This window comes from Populus alba, chromosome 10, assembly GCF_005239225.2.
Source record: "Populus alba chromosome 10, ASM523922v2, whole genome shotgun sequence".
In the NCBI taxonomy this organism is placed as follows: Eukaryota; Viridiplantae; Streptophyta; class Magnoliopsida; order Malpighiales; family Salicaceae; genus Populus; species Populus alba.
In genome coordinates, this window is record NC_133293.1 from 11,961,713 (window position 1) to 11,979,264 (window position 17,552).

The window sequence follows — 17,552 nt, forward strand, 5'->3', positions numbered from 1 at the left end:
GCAAAGCAACAATTACAAATATTAGGTCAATTAAATTATTTGAGGACTTAAAACTTGACGGTGTTCTTCATGTGCCACACTTCAACGTGAATTTATTATCCGTAAGCAAACTGACACGAGGATTGAAGTGTACTGTGATTTTCTTTGACAAATTTTGTATTGTGCAGGACGTGAACACGGGGAGGATGATTGGCCTGGGCAAGCAATTTAATGGCCTTTACTACCTCAAAGCCACCCAAAACCCACGCCTAGCTCACCACGTCCACCATACCTCTCATCTTTGGCACCAACGTTTGGGGCACCCTTCCACCGCACCTGTGCAATTCCTTTCAAATAAAATTCCAGAAATTATGTGTGATCCAAATCATATTTGCAATATCTGTCCTTTAGCAAAACAAACTCGTTTATTTTTTTTCTCCCGTCTAATTCAAAATCATCCAATGCATCTTTTGATTTAATTCATTGTGATATTTGGGGTCCACACCAACTTCCCACTCAAACTGGTGCACGATATTTTCTCACTATTATGGATGATTTCACACGATTTACATGGATCCATCTCTTAAAATTTAAATCCGAAACACAAGGCATAATTAAATTTTTTTTCTCGTGGGTCCAAACACAATTCAACCTCCCCATCAAAAATTTTCGGTCAGATAATGGGAGTGAATTTCTATCTCTCCAATCCTTTTTTCACCACAAAGGGACTTCTTTCCAACACTCATGCCCATACACACCCCAACAAAATGGCATTGTCAAACGGAAACATCGCCACCTTTTGAATATCGGTAGGGCACTCCGTTTTCAAGCACACATTCCCTTAGGTTTTTGGGGGGAAAGTATACAAACTGCGTGCTACCTCATAAATCGTCTTCCCACACCCTTACTCCACCACAAAACACCGTATGAACTCTTACACCATACCTACCCTGATTACTCTCATTTATGGGTTTTTGGTTGTTTGTGTTACGCAACCAATCTTCTTCCTAAACACAAGTTTGATGCCCGGGCTCGTCAATGTGTATTTTTTGGTTACCCTCTTGGTCAAAAAGGTTATCGCGGGGGTGCGGCCATGAACTCTGAAATTCATGCTTTGGAGGAGAACCACACTTGGTCCTTGGTACCCTTACCTACCGGCCATCGCCCCATTGGCCGCAAATGGGTTTTCAAAACCAAGTATCGATCTGACGGGTCCATTGAGAGGCACAAAGCCCGGCTAGTCGCTAAGGGTTTCCACCAACGGGAGGGCATCGACTACACTGAAACGTTTGCCCCTATCGCCAAACTTATTATTGTCCGTTGTCTTCTCACCATTGCCTCTGTCTCTAACTGGCCGCTCCACCAAATGGATGTGCATAATGCCTTCCTCCATGGTGACCTACATGAAGAAGTCTACATGCTTCCACCACCAGGATATCGCCAACAGGGGGAGCCCACAGTGTGTCGTCTCCACAAATCCTTATACGGCCTTAAACAAGCGTCTCGCAGCTGGTTTCGTAAGTTTTCCTCTGCTATACAGATTGTTGGCTTCCTTCAATCCAAAGCAGACTATTCTATGTTTACACATAAGCATGGACAATCCTTCACATTTATCTTGTTGTACGTTGATGACATGATACTCACTGGAAATGATGATACTGCCATACGCAATCTTAAACATTTTCTCGGCAACTACTTCAAAATCAAAGACCTTGGACCTTTAAAATACTTCCTTGGGGTCCAAGTCTGGGATTTCCTTCTGTCAACGAAAGTACACACTAGACATCTTAGAAGATGCGGGCTTACTTGGTGCCAAACCTGAAAAAATTCCCATGAAAGCCAACCTTGCCCTCATGCCTACAGGGAGTGACCCCCTCAAAGATCCCACCAGTTACCGAAGACTTATTGGAAGATTAATCTATCTCACTATAACAAAACCAGAAATCACATATGCCGTAAACACACTCAGCCAGTTCATGCATGAGCCTCAGAAGCACCATTTGGCCACAACACGCAGACTCCTCCACTATCTGAAAGGAGCCCCTGGTCAAGGGTTATTATTCCCCTTGGACGGACCACTGCATCTAACTGCATATTGTGATGCAGACTGGGCACGATGCCCTTTTCCCAAGCGCTCAGTCACTGGTTATTGTATTTTTCTTGGCAGGTCACTCATATCATGGAAGAGCAAGAAGCAGGTTACCGTTTCAAGGTCCTCCGCAGAAGCCGAGTACCGCTCCATGGCAGCCACTACTTGTGAACTCACTTGGCTGCGATACCTCTTGCATGATCTCCAAGTGAAACACAATCAACTTGCCACCATGTTTTGTGACAACCAGGCAACACTCTACATTGCAGCCAACCCAGTTTATCATGAACGGACCAAACACATTGAATTAGATTGTCATACTGTTCGTGAGAAAATTCACAATGGAGAAATCCGAACAGCTCACGTGCAAACAAAACACCAAGTTGCTGATATCTTCACCAAACCACTGCCTACACCATTGTTCCAGTCTCATCTTCACAAATTGGATGTAATTGACATTCACACTCCAACTTGAAGGGGAGTGTTAAAGGAAAGATACAGCTAATCATAGCTTTCCTATTGTATCACAATCACTGTCATAGCTTTCCTATTGTATCACAATCACTGAGATTTCCTTATTAGAATAGGTTTCCTGCTTAGACTAAAATTATCACCCTGTATAAATATTATAACTACGGCCTCTTGTTTAATCAATTCAGTAATACAATACTGGAGTATTTTCACATTCTTTCAGGATCAACTCAAATTAACATGTTTAATCTCCGATATGAGGTATGAGATCTTGATAAGCTTGTGAAAAACAAATTATATATAAAGGATTAAAACAGAAAAATAATAAAAAAATCTATAGTCAACTTGGATTAACCTGTCTAATCTAGGTTATAAGACCAGGATAACTCTATAAAAAGAAAAAAAAATCATAAAGTCAATTTCTTAATCAACCAAATGTTAAAGAATAAGATAGAAAAAAATCAATTTAAAAGAAACTCAATAAAAATATGAGTCAACCTGATTAATTCATAAAACTCGTGATTCAAATCATGAGATCGTGATAAGCCTCCACACACACCAATTTTCAATTAATCTAATATTAAAAAATGAAGTTAAGAAAAAAATCAATTGAAACAATAAAAAAATAATCCAAGTTAACTCGCCAAGCTCAAATCATAAAATAAAGATAACTTTATAAAAAGTAAATCGAAATAAATTATGAAGTCTAAAATTTATTAAATTCAAATACTGAAAAATAAAATTGAAAATAAAACTAAATTTAAACTTAAAAAAATATTAAGAATAAAATTATAAAAATTCAAAACATTTTATTATTTATTGGTAGAGTGAAATGCCACGATTTTTTAGTATAGGTTTATAATTAATTTTGGGCACATTTAAATGGCAAGTAAAATTACCAAAGTTATGTATTGCTACACATTTTTTTGACCGCAAAAAAATTCCCTCAACATCAGAAAAAGAGAAGGGTTTGTAAGGATGAAAGAAATGAAAAAAAAAAAAACTACATTAATAAAAATAATCTTACCGATTATTGTAATAAATAAAAGTTTAACTAGAAATAATGAAAAAGATAAATATGATTTACTCGATGACAGGATATTTAATTTCACAATTAAAAAAAACATCTAATTTACTTAAAATTTCATAATCGCCATCCCACGCTAAAATGTTATTCTTGGAGAGAGAGGAAATTAATGCAGAACGATAATTGTATCAGCTAAAAAACAAAAGAAAAAAAAAATTGTATATAAAATTAGTACTAATATGCAGATAACAGATCTAGATGGTGCCGAGGATCAGGAGCGGATTTTTCTAGACTTCGTCTAGAGTAACTGTGATTGATTATTAAAATAATACTGTTTTATTTTTATTTTTTAAAAATCATTTTTAAAATTAGTATTTTAAAATATCTAAAAATAAAAAAATAAATTTAAAATAAAAATACTTTTAAAATACAAAAACAAAAGCAAAATGCAAAAACTACGAAAAATACAAAATTACCTTCTATGAAATCTGCGCCAGCATGAGTTGAAAACAACAGACCCACCTCAGCCCAAGCTTCAAACATCAACACGCTCCCAGGCAAGGCACGCCCTTCAGTGTCCTATAAGACTCTCCCTCTCCCTCCCGCAGTTGAGATTTGTATAAACGTACATACTAATTGAAAACATCACGAAGGCCAAAAATCACCTAATGGCGACTTCGACACAAGGAGTTAATCTAGATCCCGAGAAACAGACCCTCCTAAACCAGCACCAAGAGAAACACTTCACTGCCGGTGAGATCGTTCGTGATATCATCATCGGTGTATCCGATGGTCTAACTGTTCCTTTTGCTCTCGCAGCCGGTTTGTCTGGAGCTAATGCTACGTCTTCCATTGTTCTCACCGCCGGCATCGCCGAAGTTGCTGCCGGCGCCATCTCCATGGGACTTGGAGGGTATTCATGTTTATCGCTAATCATATTTGTTTGTTTTGGTTTGTTTTTTTTATGATGAGAAACACTGTAAACCCGAGTCTGCCAATGATATATATTATAGCTCATTCCTATTTACTGTGCAGATATCTAGCGGCTAAAAGTGAGGCAGATCACTATGCAAGAGAGCTCAGGCGAGAGCAAGAAGAGATCAAAAGTGTTCCCGATACAGGTTTTTTCTTACAATGATATAGTTTCATCTTCTTCTTTTTTTCCAGCGATAATGATGTCCGGTTAGGAGACTAGTCTTTTTTCCTTGCCTGATCGAGTTCAATTTGATAATGAAAATAGTACTAATAAAGAACATGATTACAAGCTAAGTTGTTGTAAAAAGGCGAAAGCTGATGGATGGGGGGTTATTCTTTTTGGGGAAAAAATGCAGAGGCGGCTGAGGTGGCTGAGATACTGGCACACTATGGAATAGAGCCGCACGAGTATGGGCCCGTGGTTAGTGCTCTAAGGAAGAAGCCTCAAGCCTGGCTTGATTTCATGATGAAGTAAGCTTCATTTATCCTCAAACCTCTCTTGTTTGGAATGGTAATTGTTTACTTAATCAGAGTTCTCTGAAAGATGGAATAAGAAGTTGATGTTATTCCAACATAAAACGCACCAATTTGTTGACAAGTTGAACAGCTGCTCCACTATCATATCATGATTACAGTATGTGCAAAAGGCCTGATTACGACAAGCCCTGAAGGGTCCCCTACCCAGAGCACGGGTGATCTGCAAATTGCACCCTGATTTTTTGTTATCCAGCATCACGAGATACCATATAACCCTTTGACTTCCATGTATTTTTTCTTTCCTTTTCCTTTTTCTAGGTAATGTAATAAAGTGGATGCTTGGTTTTCTTTTACTGAGTGAATTTGATTTTAATAATTTTTTTTTAAAGAATTTGATTTTAATAACGTGTTGATTTTATACTTTAATAAAACTAGCTGGTTCTTGTACTATATGTGTCATTAGCAAAACCAAGAATACTGAAATGAAGTTATATAATGACATGGATACAGATTTGAGCTAGGATTGGAGAAGCCAGATCCAAGAAGAGCACTGCAGAGTGCGCTGACTATTGCCATTGCTTACATTCTGGGAGGATTCGTACCCCTCATTCCTTACATGTTCATTCCAAGCGCTCAAGATGCTGTGATTGCTTCGGTGATCTTAACTTTGGCAGCTTTGCTGATCTTCGGCTTTGCTAAGGGTTACTTCACTGGTAATAAACCCTTTAGAAGTGCTTTTCAAACTGCCCTTATTGGTGCCATTGCATCTGCTGCAGCATTTGGCATGGCTAAGGCTGTCCACCCATAATCCTCCCAGTCAATATTATGTAATCTCAACAGTTCAAATCATTGCACCCGTTTTTTTTCCGTTTCCCTACCTATGATGATTGCATTCGTTTCAGTATCATGAAGCTTTGATGGGTTTTTGCACATAATTGAGTTGCTTCTTTGTGCATCTAAATATCGTTGTTGTTAGCAGAGTCGAGCTCTGCCCGATATGTTTCTTTGTTACCGTTCAAATTTCGAAATGCTTGTCTGCCCCTTCTTTTCCCCAACATTTAGACCTTGTTGCTCCATCAAAACACAATCATCACTCCTACCCTAATGTTCATTCCCATACCGTGATGTACCCCATCATTTGCTGGTGGGTCTTTAGCTAGGTAGTGCAAGTTTTGATTTGCTTAGATATCCTCTGTATGTTACAGTATCTGTGTAGCATCATCAGCAGGCTGATGATTGAGTGAGTACTCCTGACATACAATAGAAAATTAAGCCGTGAAGGTAGTCAAATATTTAACTAGTTTTTCACTTTTTTAGGTTCACATTGATAGTGGCAATCTAGAGCCGCTAACTGTGCTGCTGAAAATATCATAGAATGAGACGGAATAATGCATGTTTGGCGGCCGTGCACATAACTTCTACTACCAGTTTAACCCAGAGAAACCTATATTAACCTCATTATATCCTCTCTCTAAGATGGTGTTTAAGCATTTGTGCTGCAACAGCCACCCTCAGATTCTATTATCCTAGCGCAAAACACTTCCAAAACCATAAGAAAGCCATTTACAAGGATAATGCAGTTAGAGGAGCAAAATCATTTGGATAACAATATAACCAGAAGGATGGTTCAATCACAGTACTGCAGCTACCGTGGCTAAGCTCCCGACGGGCTTCCAAAAAAAAGCGCTTATATATATAAAATCGAATGCCTATTACATTTTAGAATACTGAATCTATTAAGTAATAGGCAATGACTATATATCATTGTTGATGTTTATAGCAAATAATGTGTGACGTCATTTTCAAGGACCAAAATACAGCCAAGCAATTCCTCCCAGCAGATGTAGAGAAAACATGCCCCCGCACCTAAATCTAAAATCGACAAATAAAGAGGGATCAGCGTATGGGAATTGTACTAAATGGCATGAACATGATACTCTAACAACTTTGAAAGACAGTGCAATCTTAAAGTAATTAGATTTCCTCAAATTGTAAATAACAGATTTTTTTGTAATGGTTTGTGAAGGAAGAGAGACCAGAGAAAACCAACTTACATTGTTTAGTTAAAATTGCCTGTCTGATAATAATACGTCTTTCTATGTAGTATGTTGCGGTGTGTTAGTGGTTTGGCTCCGAAGCCAAAAGACCCATCTGCTCAGTTAGAATTTCCAATTTCTGAGACTTCTCAAAGTGAGGTCCTTCGTCAGTTGCTCTGTTCTCCAAGTCATTGGACTTCTCCATCTGTTCTATTAAATATTCAAAACTTTGGGATCTCTCCAGCTGTGATCCAGCAATTGTTGTTCCGGTATCGGTTTCAGTATCAGTGCTCTCTTCAGAACCGGGTTTGGTGTCTTTAATATTCTCAATGAAAGGATTGGCTAAAAGCAGTTGTTCCCAAGAACCATCATCCACTAATTCTGGTAAAACAAACGAGGTATGATTTTCCAAACCCAAATTTTCATCCATAAGAAGTTCCATAAAATCTGGACTCACAAAAAAATCTTTCATCCCATCGGAAGATGGGTTAGATTCTCGTGGATTTTCTGGACCAATTGGTGGTGCATGTACAGGCTCGAACATCTCATCCACTGGTGGCTGGTACCTTACTATCATTCCCTCAGAAGCCAACTGATCAGCATCATCTGCACCCTGCTCCACTATGCTTCCTGGCTCAGCTATCCGCCAATTATTTTCCTTTTTGTTTAGTAGCTGAGCTAGAAACCCTGGGCTTTGCACTGCCATCACTAAAAAAGACAGCATCTGCTGCTGATTTTTTTCCATTCCTTGAAGGCGATCCCTCAACAGGAGCAACTTATTGTCTGCAGTTTCCTGGTGCTGCCTGAGCTTAACCAACTCCTGTGTAACTGCATTTCTACCTGTCTTCAGGCTCTCAACTTCCTTCCAGAGACCCACATTTTCAACATTTTCACAATGCTCAATGGAGTTGTCTTGCTGCTGCACTGACTTTCGATTGTCTGTGCCCTGAGAATTTTTCCTCCTGCAGATATTCTTTAACAAATGTTTCTGCCCTCTGATAAATCCGTCATTTGCAAATTCCCACTGATCTGTATCAATTTTTCTAAATCCCTGAAACAAGTTTATGACTATTAGATACTTGAATAAAGCATGTAATTTCAAATTAAAAGCACAGACCACAGCAGTGAGGGTGGGGGGAGGGGTTAACATGTATGGCAACTGAACCACTTCATTCTTTACCATAAACATGGGTTGCGCTGCATAATTTTGTCACAAGAAATGATATCCAAAGTTGGACATAGTTTGTTAAAAACCTTGAAGCTTCTTACACACATTATGCAGTGTTTCCTCAAAGAGAAACTTTCAGAAACCAAGTTTTAAAAGGCCAAAGGCCCTTGCAGATATCAAACAAGAGGATGAATGAACAAGGGAAAACTGTGGGAATATTGGTCAATTTTTGCTTTACTTAATATTTCAATTAGTTCTAGATCATTACGAAATTACTCAAATAAAAAAGAGACATGCATCAGTTTAATTTTAATCATTCTCATAGGAACAGATGAAGACTAGTTAGCTTATTTTGCAATGAATGTTTTAACTACAAACAGAACTTTTACAAATAAAAAGATAACACTGCAATATTTTAGCAAGAATCACTTTCGAATGACTTATTCAAAGAACAACCTAGCAACTATGCAATTCTGAACCTTTGTGTCCACCCTCTTTGTTTTCTAAGCAAGGTCAGACTTGAACCAGGACCTTGTCTAGTCTAACTCTAAGACTGGGAAAGGCAAAAATCAAATGAGTAAACCCAATGAAAATGGACATAGAATTGTCACAATGCTCTCCTCAAAAGGGGGAAATAGTATGCCTATATGTGCGAAAAAACAGCAACCAACTAGAATCAATCCTCTTTTACAAGTGCACAGTTTACTAGCCAAATTGTTGCTGGAAAGATGCACAGAGAACAGCAGGGGAACAGTAATAGCTGAAATAATATCAGTCTTAACTTTAATCTATTGCTGCTTGGACATATATAACTCATGTTAATGAGTCTATAAATTGCAATTCTTGCTAAAGAGGAGTTAATTGGCTCCCTTTTCTCCCATCCCCATCATTTCCTACAACCTGTGTTCACCCAATGCCAGCACAAGTACACGAGAAAGGAAAAATAAGCACAAAGAAAAATGTTCAGAAAAGACCTTCAAAACAAGTGAAAAATCACAACACAAGATGAGTAATGTATCAAGAAATACCAAAGCTATAAAATTTGCAATAGCAAACTTGGCATGCAACAAGCAAGGTGTAAGATCTTTATCGATCTTATCAGCCACACATCCCCAGGAATTGCTTCACTGCCACATGGGGACAACCTTAGCTGTATCCTGCCTCTCTAATACAAAAATGGCAATGTTCTACGAAGAAAGTATTAAAACACAGAAGCAAGACCCCTGGTAAAGATTCAAGAACATTGCCTTTACACCCAACCCAACCAGCTAGTTAATAACAATTAAGAAACCATATCTTGGTACTACTATATACCATTATTAAAAATCTAAAGCGTTGAAAGCAACGTACAAGTTCATCTTGGTACTATATACCATTATTCAATTTTGGTTACCAGTCTATACTTGATATTTTATTTCCATTGGAACATAATTCAGTTAAGCCCTGCTTCGAAAATTCAAAATATTGTTTATATTAAAGACAATAAACTAACCCAGAATTTTAAATATTGTTCACATCAATTTTGATATTCGAAAAATTCATAACATCCGTTTAGTAATAATCAATCAATAAAGAACCCCACAATTAAAATTCAATCGCACAACCAAAACAGGAAAGAAGCAAGCAAAAGAAGAAGAAAAAAAACCATTGAAGAACATAAAGAAAGAAACAGAGAAAACTCACATAGATATTGAGCTGCCTGACAAAACTAGAAGAATTGCTGTGCTTGAAGTACTTAGGCAGTAAGTGGACAGAGAATTCAGTCATGTCCCATATAACAAAGCTGTCATTGGTCTGGCTCCATGAGATTATCGAATTTGTTGATTCATCATCAACCATTTCATAGCATTTCTTCAAGAAAGGAGCCACCCCACTTTCGCTTGATTTCACCATTGCTGAAAAATATCAACAGACTTTTCTTTTTTTGCTTCTGGAGAAGACTGACTTTCTCTTCTGTTTGGATGGAGAGGTCAAGAAACCTGCCAATCTATCTGAGACCTGAGTGAGTCCTGGAGTGGAAAAGCATAAGACAACAAGGGTATAAAGGGAATAAAAGTTATATGGTTGTTGTACGGAGGGGTATGGCTGGGATTTGCGTTGGGTTCTGTACAGTATCGTGCTTGCTGTCCGGGAAAGTTCGGGATTGCAATGCGTGATAAGGGGGTGGTAGGCAGGTGGATTATTTGTTTAAAATTTGAATTTGTTTTTGTTTAAAATTAATTTTTTAGTGTTTAATTTTTTTTAATGTATTGATATAAAAAATTATAGAAAATGGTTAATTATTGTATTTCTTTTTATTTAATATAAAAAATAATTATTTGGTTAGTTAAATAATTTTTATTTTTTATACTAGATTTTATATATAATTATGTTTGATGTGTGATTGCTGGGTTGTTTTGATTCGTTCATCTTTTCTTTTCTTTCTTTCGTTCGAAGTTAATGGGAAGCAAGTAGGAAGGAAGGGACATTCTAAAAAGGGAGGTAAAAAAAAGGAAGGAAAGGGGGGATTGAGCAGGCAAGAAACACCCCGACACGTACCCTTTTTGACAATCACGAAAAAGAAAAACGAAGCCGTGACCACGCGCTTCAAAAACGTTGTCGTTCTCGTCGGTCTATTTACGCCTTCATCCTAGTCAGAAGGGTTGTTGTGAAACGACCTCGTTTTCTAATTTCATTCAAAACAACCAAAGTTTAGTTAGGTACCCTGATCTCAGGGACGCTTGGTATTGCTGTACTTTTAAAATACAATTGTTCTTACATAATTTTTATCTAAAAATAATGTTTGGTTAATGCTTATTTTATTTTAAAATAAAAAAATGCGTCACTTTAAAAGAAAATTGATTTGCTTTTGAAACAAAGAAATGTATCTCATGCTTTTAATCAAAAGCACAGCTACTTGTTGACGAATTCATTTTTTTTTAATTAAAATGACAACTTTCTCTATTATTTGTTTTTAATATTACATATATCAAATATGCTAGTGTTTTATATAACTCAATTTTATATATTTTTTACCATATCACTAGTTTTATTGAAATAATGCATATATGTGTATATTATTCATCATATTTAACTTTTTTTAGTTTTTTTTTTAAATTAACTAAAAAATCTAAAATTGTGGAACATGTATAAAACTACACGAGATCTAAAAATTGTGGCTGTTTAAGTTAAGCGTCTTTCATGAGTTAATTTTATAGATTTTAAAGCTAGCCTATTGTTTTTTAAAATATTTTTTCCTTTTATTAATTAGTATACTAATATAAATTTAGGATCGTGTTTAATGAATAGAGCATGTAAGGCAGGGAGTCAGCAACGCTCAAATTTCCAAATCCAACACACCTTACCTAGGTTTATTTGGTTTAAGATTTGATTTCTTTACTCTAAACTGATCAGTGCATGTGTTTGGCGTGGTAGAACTAGAAATTTTAAAAATTTTAATTTTTTTTATTTTAACTGAATTTTTTTGTTTTTGAATAAAAAAATATTATTCTAATATATTTTTAAATAAAAAAAATATCTATTATTGTTACAAAGATTACATTTGAAGACCACACAACCACTTTAGACACCTGGTTTGATTGGAGATGCTTTTTAAGAGTATTAATTAGTACATGCGCTCCGCTTAAAAAGCGGGGTAACATTCGGGTGCTTTGTACAAAACAACGAAAAAGAAGAAAACATTAATTTGCTGAGCACATCACAAGTTCCCATGGCTATCGTAAATTTGCTCATGACACCTGCAGCCAGCTATTGTGCATGCCATACAAATGGTGTCGACACAGAACGAGTAGTTAGCAGACAAATTCATTTTTGGAAGTTTGCTTAACAAACACTCGAAATTTGTTGATTACAACAAGGCATCAAGAAGCACGTCTCTAGTCTCTGCTGACAGGGAAGACTGAAGATCTAATCTGGAGTCCCTTGAGCGAGCCTAAGGAAGCTGAAACCTATCCAGCAATGGCTTTTCGTTATTCCTCCAGACAGAGGCTCTAAGAAAGGTCTCTTTTCTCTATCCCTGAATGAGCTGTTTTTCTTTTCTTTACATGTCATGACACTTGACAAAGAATGAGTCAAGAGATTATCTGTTCTTAGAAACTAATCACTTATCAAACACGTGGAATCAGTTTTTAAAATCGATCCCCATTGACAAGGCTGGATGATCAGTTAAAATGCACGTCTCTACTATATATAGATAGATGATTAAAGAATGAACTGCAGACAAGGAGAAATTAACCAGGCTAGCAGGCAGCAATGGGTTTCGTTTTACCTTCGAAAGGAATTCTCCAAAGCGAGGCGCTCAAAAAGGTCTCTCTTCCCTTCTGTCCCTCCAGTGCACTGCTAATGTGTGATTGTTTATGTACAAATCAACCTCTGATTTGGTCTGATATATAGTCGTCCGGGCTTCTCCTGGTTCATCTCTCTTTCTCGATCACAATTTTTAATATTTAAATTTGTAAAGCATGTGGAACTCAATTGGTTCAAATGGTGAAGTGGCACTAGCATGTTAGCCTCTGCGAGATCAATGGCTGAAATCCCCGTTTCCGCCGTCCCAGGCTATGCTTCCATTGCTAAATAAAAATCTCAATATGACATTGCTACGATTGCATGTTTCTTTTTCAGAGCATGATTAAATATCATTTTTCTTTATTGCTATAGTTATTATTAAATACAATCCTAGATATATAGAGGGGAGTTTAAGCCTCAAGAAACGTCTTTTTAAGAATCTTTTTAATTAGCTCTTACTTCTTAACCATCCCTTTTCTTCTTTTCTTTTCTTAATTTGTTCAAATTAATGACCCGAATTTTCCCGTTTATGATATAGTACATATATGAAACCAGTGCATATCCTGGGGAGCATGAGCAACTAAAGGAGCTACGAGAAGCAACGGCAAAAAAATATGGCAACTTGTAAGTGATATATATTATTAGAAATTAAAGTGTGAGATTTCTTACAAAAACAATTACGCTTTCGGTACGGTAAGTTATGTAGTAAACAAAGTAAGAAATTAGATTTAAAAAAAACATTGCGCAAGCAGTTTGAAATTTGCAATATTGCAGAAGTGAGATGGCTATACCAGTTGATGAAGGGCGTTTCCTATCAATGCTTATGAAAATCATGAATCCCAAGAAGACTCTGGAGGTTGGTGTCTTTACAGGCTATTCTCTCCTTTCCACTGCACTCGCCTTGCCTAATGAAAGCCAGGTAGGTGATTTGTGAAGGAAACATCAATTTCTCTTATGTTTTAACATTACATATTGGCCTGTGCTCTACATGATCCGCGCCATTAATGGCTTCATCAGCGAGCGATTTACTGCAAGCCCTCTTTAGAGCCTGTTTTTCAATCCTTGCATCCCTTACCTGCCATTAGCAGAAACAAAAAAAGCAGAAAATTATATGAAAGAATTAATTAGTGATCGTGTATTTAGATTGGTGACTGATTTGTGCTCTGCAGATAACAGCGATAGACATAGATCGAGAAGCTTATGAAGTTGGATTACCATGCATTCAAAAGGCTGGCATGGAGAATAAAATCAAGTTCATTCAAGCAGATGCCATCTCAGTTTTAAATGAAATGCTAAACAATGTAAGTTTCTCAATTTCGCATGCCATTGAACTTAATTTGTTCGTGGAAAGAGTTAGCTTTTGAATGCTCGCGTACCTAATATATATATTAAAATTTGAGCATTGAAAAAAGGAAGAAATAATGAGGTATTTTCGTTAATTAGCGCTGTTTTTTCCTCAAAAAAAAAAGAAAGAAATTGTTCAAATAACACAGTAAACAAGAAGTACAACACTCAAACTTGTTATGATTCAAAATTACGTAACGTCAAAGAAATTGTGAAATGTACTAGGATAAATTACAATGAGAATAGAAAGGGAAAAAAAGAGAGAGGGTCAAAGATATATCAAATATTAGATGACAATATCACTTGCATTATTGACAAATTCTCTGTAAAATAAATTTAACAATATTAAAAAATATTATTAACAATAATTAAAATGGATCATATTTATCATTCAAAGACAAATAAACAATTACAATGAAAAAAAAACTAAAAAATACAACGAAACTTCAATTACAATATCATTAGAACGTACCAACAGAAAATTTTGTAATTGTTTAAATTGCCCCACAATGATTTGTTTTGTTTTAGAAAATTTCTTAATTGATTTTTGTTATCTTGGAAAGTTAGTTTACTTCCTAGCGTGTATAAGGAAATTAATATAAAGTATATCACCACCTCCAAGGATTATCACTATATCACATGTCTATAATGTTTCTTTTCTATACCCGGATACCTGCTTTTGTTTAATTTTGGATTCGTTTCAGGATATGCAGCCAGAATTTGACTTTGCGTTCGTAGACGCTGACAAGCCTAACTACAAGCATTATCATGAGCAATTATTGAAACTGGTTAAGATTGGAGGTGTGATTGCTTATGATAACACACTGTGGTTTGGCATGGTTGCAAAAGAAGAAGACGAGGTGCCAGAGCATTTGAGGACTGTCCGGACAGTCATCATGGAATTCAATAAACTAATAAGCTCCGATCCCCGTTTAGAGATTTCCCAAGTTTCCGTTGGTGATGGTGTTACACTATGCCGGCGCCTTTACTGAAAATTTTACATCTAGAAGACCTCCTCAATTGGGAATATGCTTGCAGATCTTCGATTACTAATTTTCTGTTCTCTGTTATGAATGTGTAAGGCTTATATATACATTTTCTTAAATCCGATAGCTCGCCTACCGCCATCGAATGAACTTCAACAGATATAGCAAATAGCAAGAAAAACCGGTCACCCTCGATGCGTGTCCACAACGATTTCGAATAAGACCACCAACGCTAGCATCGCCAGGGTTACCCAAAAAGTAATCCCATTACCATTTAACTCCCACCAAGAAGCCTGAGGATCTAATGCCATGAAAAAAGTCTGCAGTAATCATCATTCGCAATCGACGGTTCATCATCGGAACAGGCAGGCCTGAACTTAATTCCTGCAGAACTGCCGACGTCAAATAAGTGGTGAACCACCGCACTTGAACTAAAAAACAAGCTTTCCATGAAGTGCGATTCTAGATCTGGGCTTGAAACATAGGCCTGGCATATGCATCTGGTTGTTGGGCTTGACAAAGATGAAAGTTTGCCTAAAAAACAAGTAAAATCATTGATTGCCGAATATACACTGTCAAAAACAAAACACGGAGAACATGTGAAATTTAAGAAATGGCGTCATAAAAAAACAAAAACAACCAACTCTTAAAGTTCATACCGAAACACCTTTAGATTATTCTAAGCCTAAAATTTGATATATCCAATTAAAAAATAAAAGGATCCAAAAAAATCTTTCAAATAAGAACAAAATCGTAAATAAAAATAAAACATGGAAACTAAAATAAGTTTTCTTGGAATTCAGGGAGTAGAATGAGACTTTTTTAAAAAAATACAAGTGACCAGGGTGCCTTTTCCATTACAGCGCATCTTCATGACCCAATCTTCGATCATATACCAAGAATATTAATTAAAGGAAATCTAATCGTACGCGTGCGACTCTGCACCATAAGACTCGTCCAATTAAACGTTCTGTTTATGATTAAAGTCCTTTTTTAGCGAGGGGTATGGATATGCTTTTATTGTGCTAGCAATTCTCTGTTAGCTTTGAGTTCTTAAGTTACATGCTAATGGTTTTTTTTTTATTATTTTAATAACCAACTTAATTTATTTTTTAATGAAAATTTAAAATATAATTTATATTATTTTTTAATATATTTTTTCAAATAAAAATTCTTCTTGAAACTTACACAAACTTAATTTTTATTAAATAAATAAAAAATAAAAATTTCAAACTCATATTTTCTTAATCATTAAAATTATCATTCAACTATTACCATGTTGAAAATACAAAAGAAACCAACTTTAAATGAAACAATAATTAATTTTATTGACGAAGAAAAGGTCTGTTTATAGATTTTAGAATGTGTTTGTTTTTGCTTTTATGATTGAGGTTGTAATTGGGTACAACCCATTTATGCATAAACCTCAACCACAAAAAGCTATTTTTTCTTGTTTTTTAATGAATCTCACACCTAAACCTCAAACTCCACCTCAAATACAAACACACACTTACATCACAACACTTCTTCTTAATATTGACCACTACTTCAATAGAATAGGACAACAAGAATCATTTATTTTCGCCACAAGCTTTTGGAGGTGAAAAAAATATTAAATTAATATTTATTTTTATTATAACCTGTTTTTAAAATATTTTTATTTAAAAAATTAATACTTTATATTTTATTTTTAATGTGATTGTATTAAAAATAAAAAATCTAAATAAATATTATTTTAACACTTTTCATTCTAAACCATACCAGCGAACACATGTTAAGACGGCGTTGAACCCTCGAGACATCCAGTTTGGTATTCTAAACCATGACTTGATAGTGACAACATCCGATCTTGACTTGAAAAATTTAATGTAGTCTTCGTTGAACCAGATTTTGCAACTTCCCATTAAAATTTTTTGCCATGTCAATTTAGAAAACGTATTTGAAAGCCAATGTCTCTGGATCTCCGCGGAAGCATCTGAGAAGCTTCCGTAATACAGAATAACCTTTTCTCTATCCTTGTTTATTTATTTATCTTGGATAAACTCTATCCTTGATTCTTAATTCCTAAACTTTTATTCCATTGTGCTCAGAATTTTAACCTCGTATTTTTCAGTGGAAGTATTCAAATATTAATTGGTATGATGCGAGAGGGTAATATGCCGAAGACATGTTTAGTTGGTTGTGATATATCATGTAATGTGACACTTTGTTATCTTTTAATGTTTGATTATGTAATTTTCAAAATTAATAGATCAATATACAGTTCATGTTAATGATGTGATTGCTTTGAAACAGTAAATTCAACAACCGGATAGGTAGAAATTTGCAATTTAAATTTAAACAAAAATTAATTCCCAGATGAAAGTTACTATGTTTTTAGACACGTATAACTATTTATAATAATAGTAAAATTATGCAATTGCCGTTGTAAAATAAAACTGTTGGACTAGACATTTGGGACATATTGTATTTTCACAACGACAATTATTTTAAACATATTTTGCATGGTGAGATTTGTTATTTCAGTATTTTCAACATGGTAAAATTATAACCTTAACCTTGAAATAAAACATACTTGTGTTTTTACAAAAAAAAAATATATATATTACTCTCTCATGAGGTTTTTTTTTATCATTGTATATTGATTTTATTATAATTTTAAAAGTTACTTGAAAATGTTGTTGTAATTATCATATATTGAATATTATTTTGAAAA

General features: G+C 35.4%; 3 protein-coding genes across 5 annotated transcripts; 2 read left to right on the plus strand and 1 right to left on the minus strand.

Moving 5' to 3' along the window:
* Positions 1 to 4,056: 4,056 nt before the first annotated feature.
* LOC118046457 (vacuolar iron transporter 1) lies at positions 4,057 to 5,979 on the plus strand. 2 transcript variants are annotated; one of them, XM_073412145.1, is made up of 5 exons: positions 4,057 to 4,352; positions 4,401 to 4,479; positions 4,602 to 4,687; positions 4,898 to 5,012; positions 5,529 to 5,979. In XM_073412145.1, exons 1-5 carry the CDS (start codon positions 4,235 to 4,237, stop codon positions 5,824 to 5,826), a joined length of 696 nt encoding a protein of 231 aa, XP_073268246.1. In that variant the 5' UTR covers positions 4,057 to 4,234; the 3' UTR covers positions 5,827 to 5,979. The 2 variants fall into 2 exon arrangements, with proteins under 2 accessions (XP_073268246.1, XP_034911258.1); XM_035055367.2 differs by having other exon boundaries at positions 4,062 to 4,479.
* Positions 5,980 to 6,691: 712 nt separating this feature from the next.
* Positions 6,692 to 10,304, minus strand: LOC118046456 (heat stress transcription factor A-8). Its single transcript, XM_035055366.2, has 3 exons — positions 9,906 to 10,304; positions 7,073 to 8,105; positions 6,692 to 6,890 (listed from the first exon to the last, which is right to left on the minus strand). The coding sequence occupies exons 1-2, from the start codon at positions 10,113 to 10,115 to the stop codon at positions 7,137 to 7,139; spliced, it is 1,179 nt and encodes a 392-aa protein (XP_034911257.1). The 5' UTR covers positions 10,116 to 10,304; the 3' UTR covers positions 6,692 to 6,890; positions 7,073 to 7,136.
* Positions 10,305 to 12,396: 2,092 nt separating this feature from the next.
* On the plus strand, positions 12,397 to 14,952 carry LOC118046454 (caffeoyl-CoA O-methyltransferase). Of its 2 annotated transcripts, none has more exons than XM_035055365.2 (5): positions 12,397 to 12,527; positions 13,045 to 13,130; positions 13,281 to 13,425; positions 13,676 to 13,807; positions 14,555 to 14,952. In XM_035055365.2, the coding sequence occupies exons 1-5, from the start codon at positions 12,474 to 12,476 to the stop codon at positions 14,840 to 14,842; spliced, it is 705 nt and encodes a 234-aa protein (XP_034911256.1). In that variant the 5' UTR covers positions 12,397 to 12,473; the 3' UTR covers positions 14,843 to 14,952. The 2 variants fall into 2 exon arrangements, with proteins under 2 accessions (XP_034911256.1, XP_073267769.1); XM_073411668.1 differs by having other exon boundaries at positions 14,564 to 14,952.
* Positions 14,953 to 17,552: the final 2,600 nt, after the last annotated feature.

Excerpts from the sequence above, each read along its gene's own strand:
- LOC118046457 (XM_035055367.2), top strand. The coding sequence starts at position 4,235 with ATGGCGACTTCGACACAAGGAGTTAATCTAGATCCCGAGAAACAGACC. Across the intron at positions 4,480-4,601 it reads ATCTCCATGGGACTTGGAGG|ATATCTAGCGGCTAAAAGTG; the intron begins GTATTCATGTTT and ends TTTACTGTGCAG. Across the intron at positions 5,013-5,528 it reads TGGCTTGATTTCATGATGAA|ATTTGAGCTAGGATTGGAGA; the intron begins GTAAGCTTCATT and ends ACATGGATACAG.
- LOC118046456 (XM_035055366.2), bottom strand. The coding sequence starts at position 10,115 with ATGGTGAAATCAAGCGAAAGTGGGGTGGCTCCTTTCTTGAAGAAATGC. Across the intron at positions 8,106-9,905 it reads TCAGGCAGCTCAATATCTAT|GGATTTAGAAAAATTGATAC; the intron begins GTGAGTTTTCTC and ends AACTTGTTTCAG.
- LOC118046454 (XM_035055365.2), top strand. The coding sequence starts at position 12,474 with ATGGGTTTCGTTTTACCTTCGAAAGGAATTCTCCAAAGCGAGGCGCTC. Across the intron at positions 12,528-13,044 it reads AAAGCGAGGCGCTCAAAAAG|TACATATATGAAACCAGTGC; the intron begins GTCTCTCTTCCC and ends TTTATGATATAG. Across the intron at positions 13,131-13,280 it reads GCAAAAAAATATGGCAACTT|AAGTGAGATGGCTATACCAG; the intron begins GTAAGTGATATA and ends GCAATATTGCAG.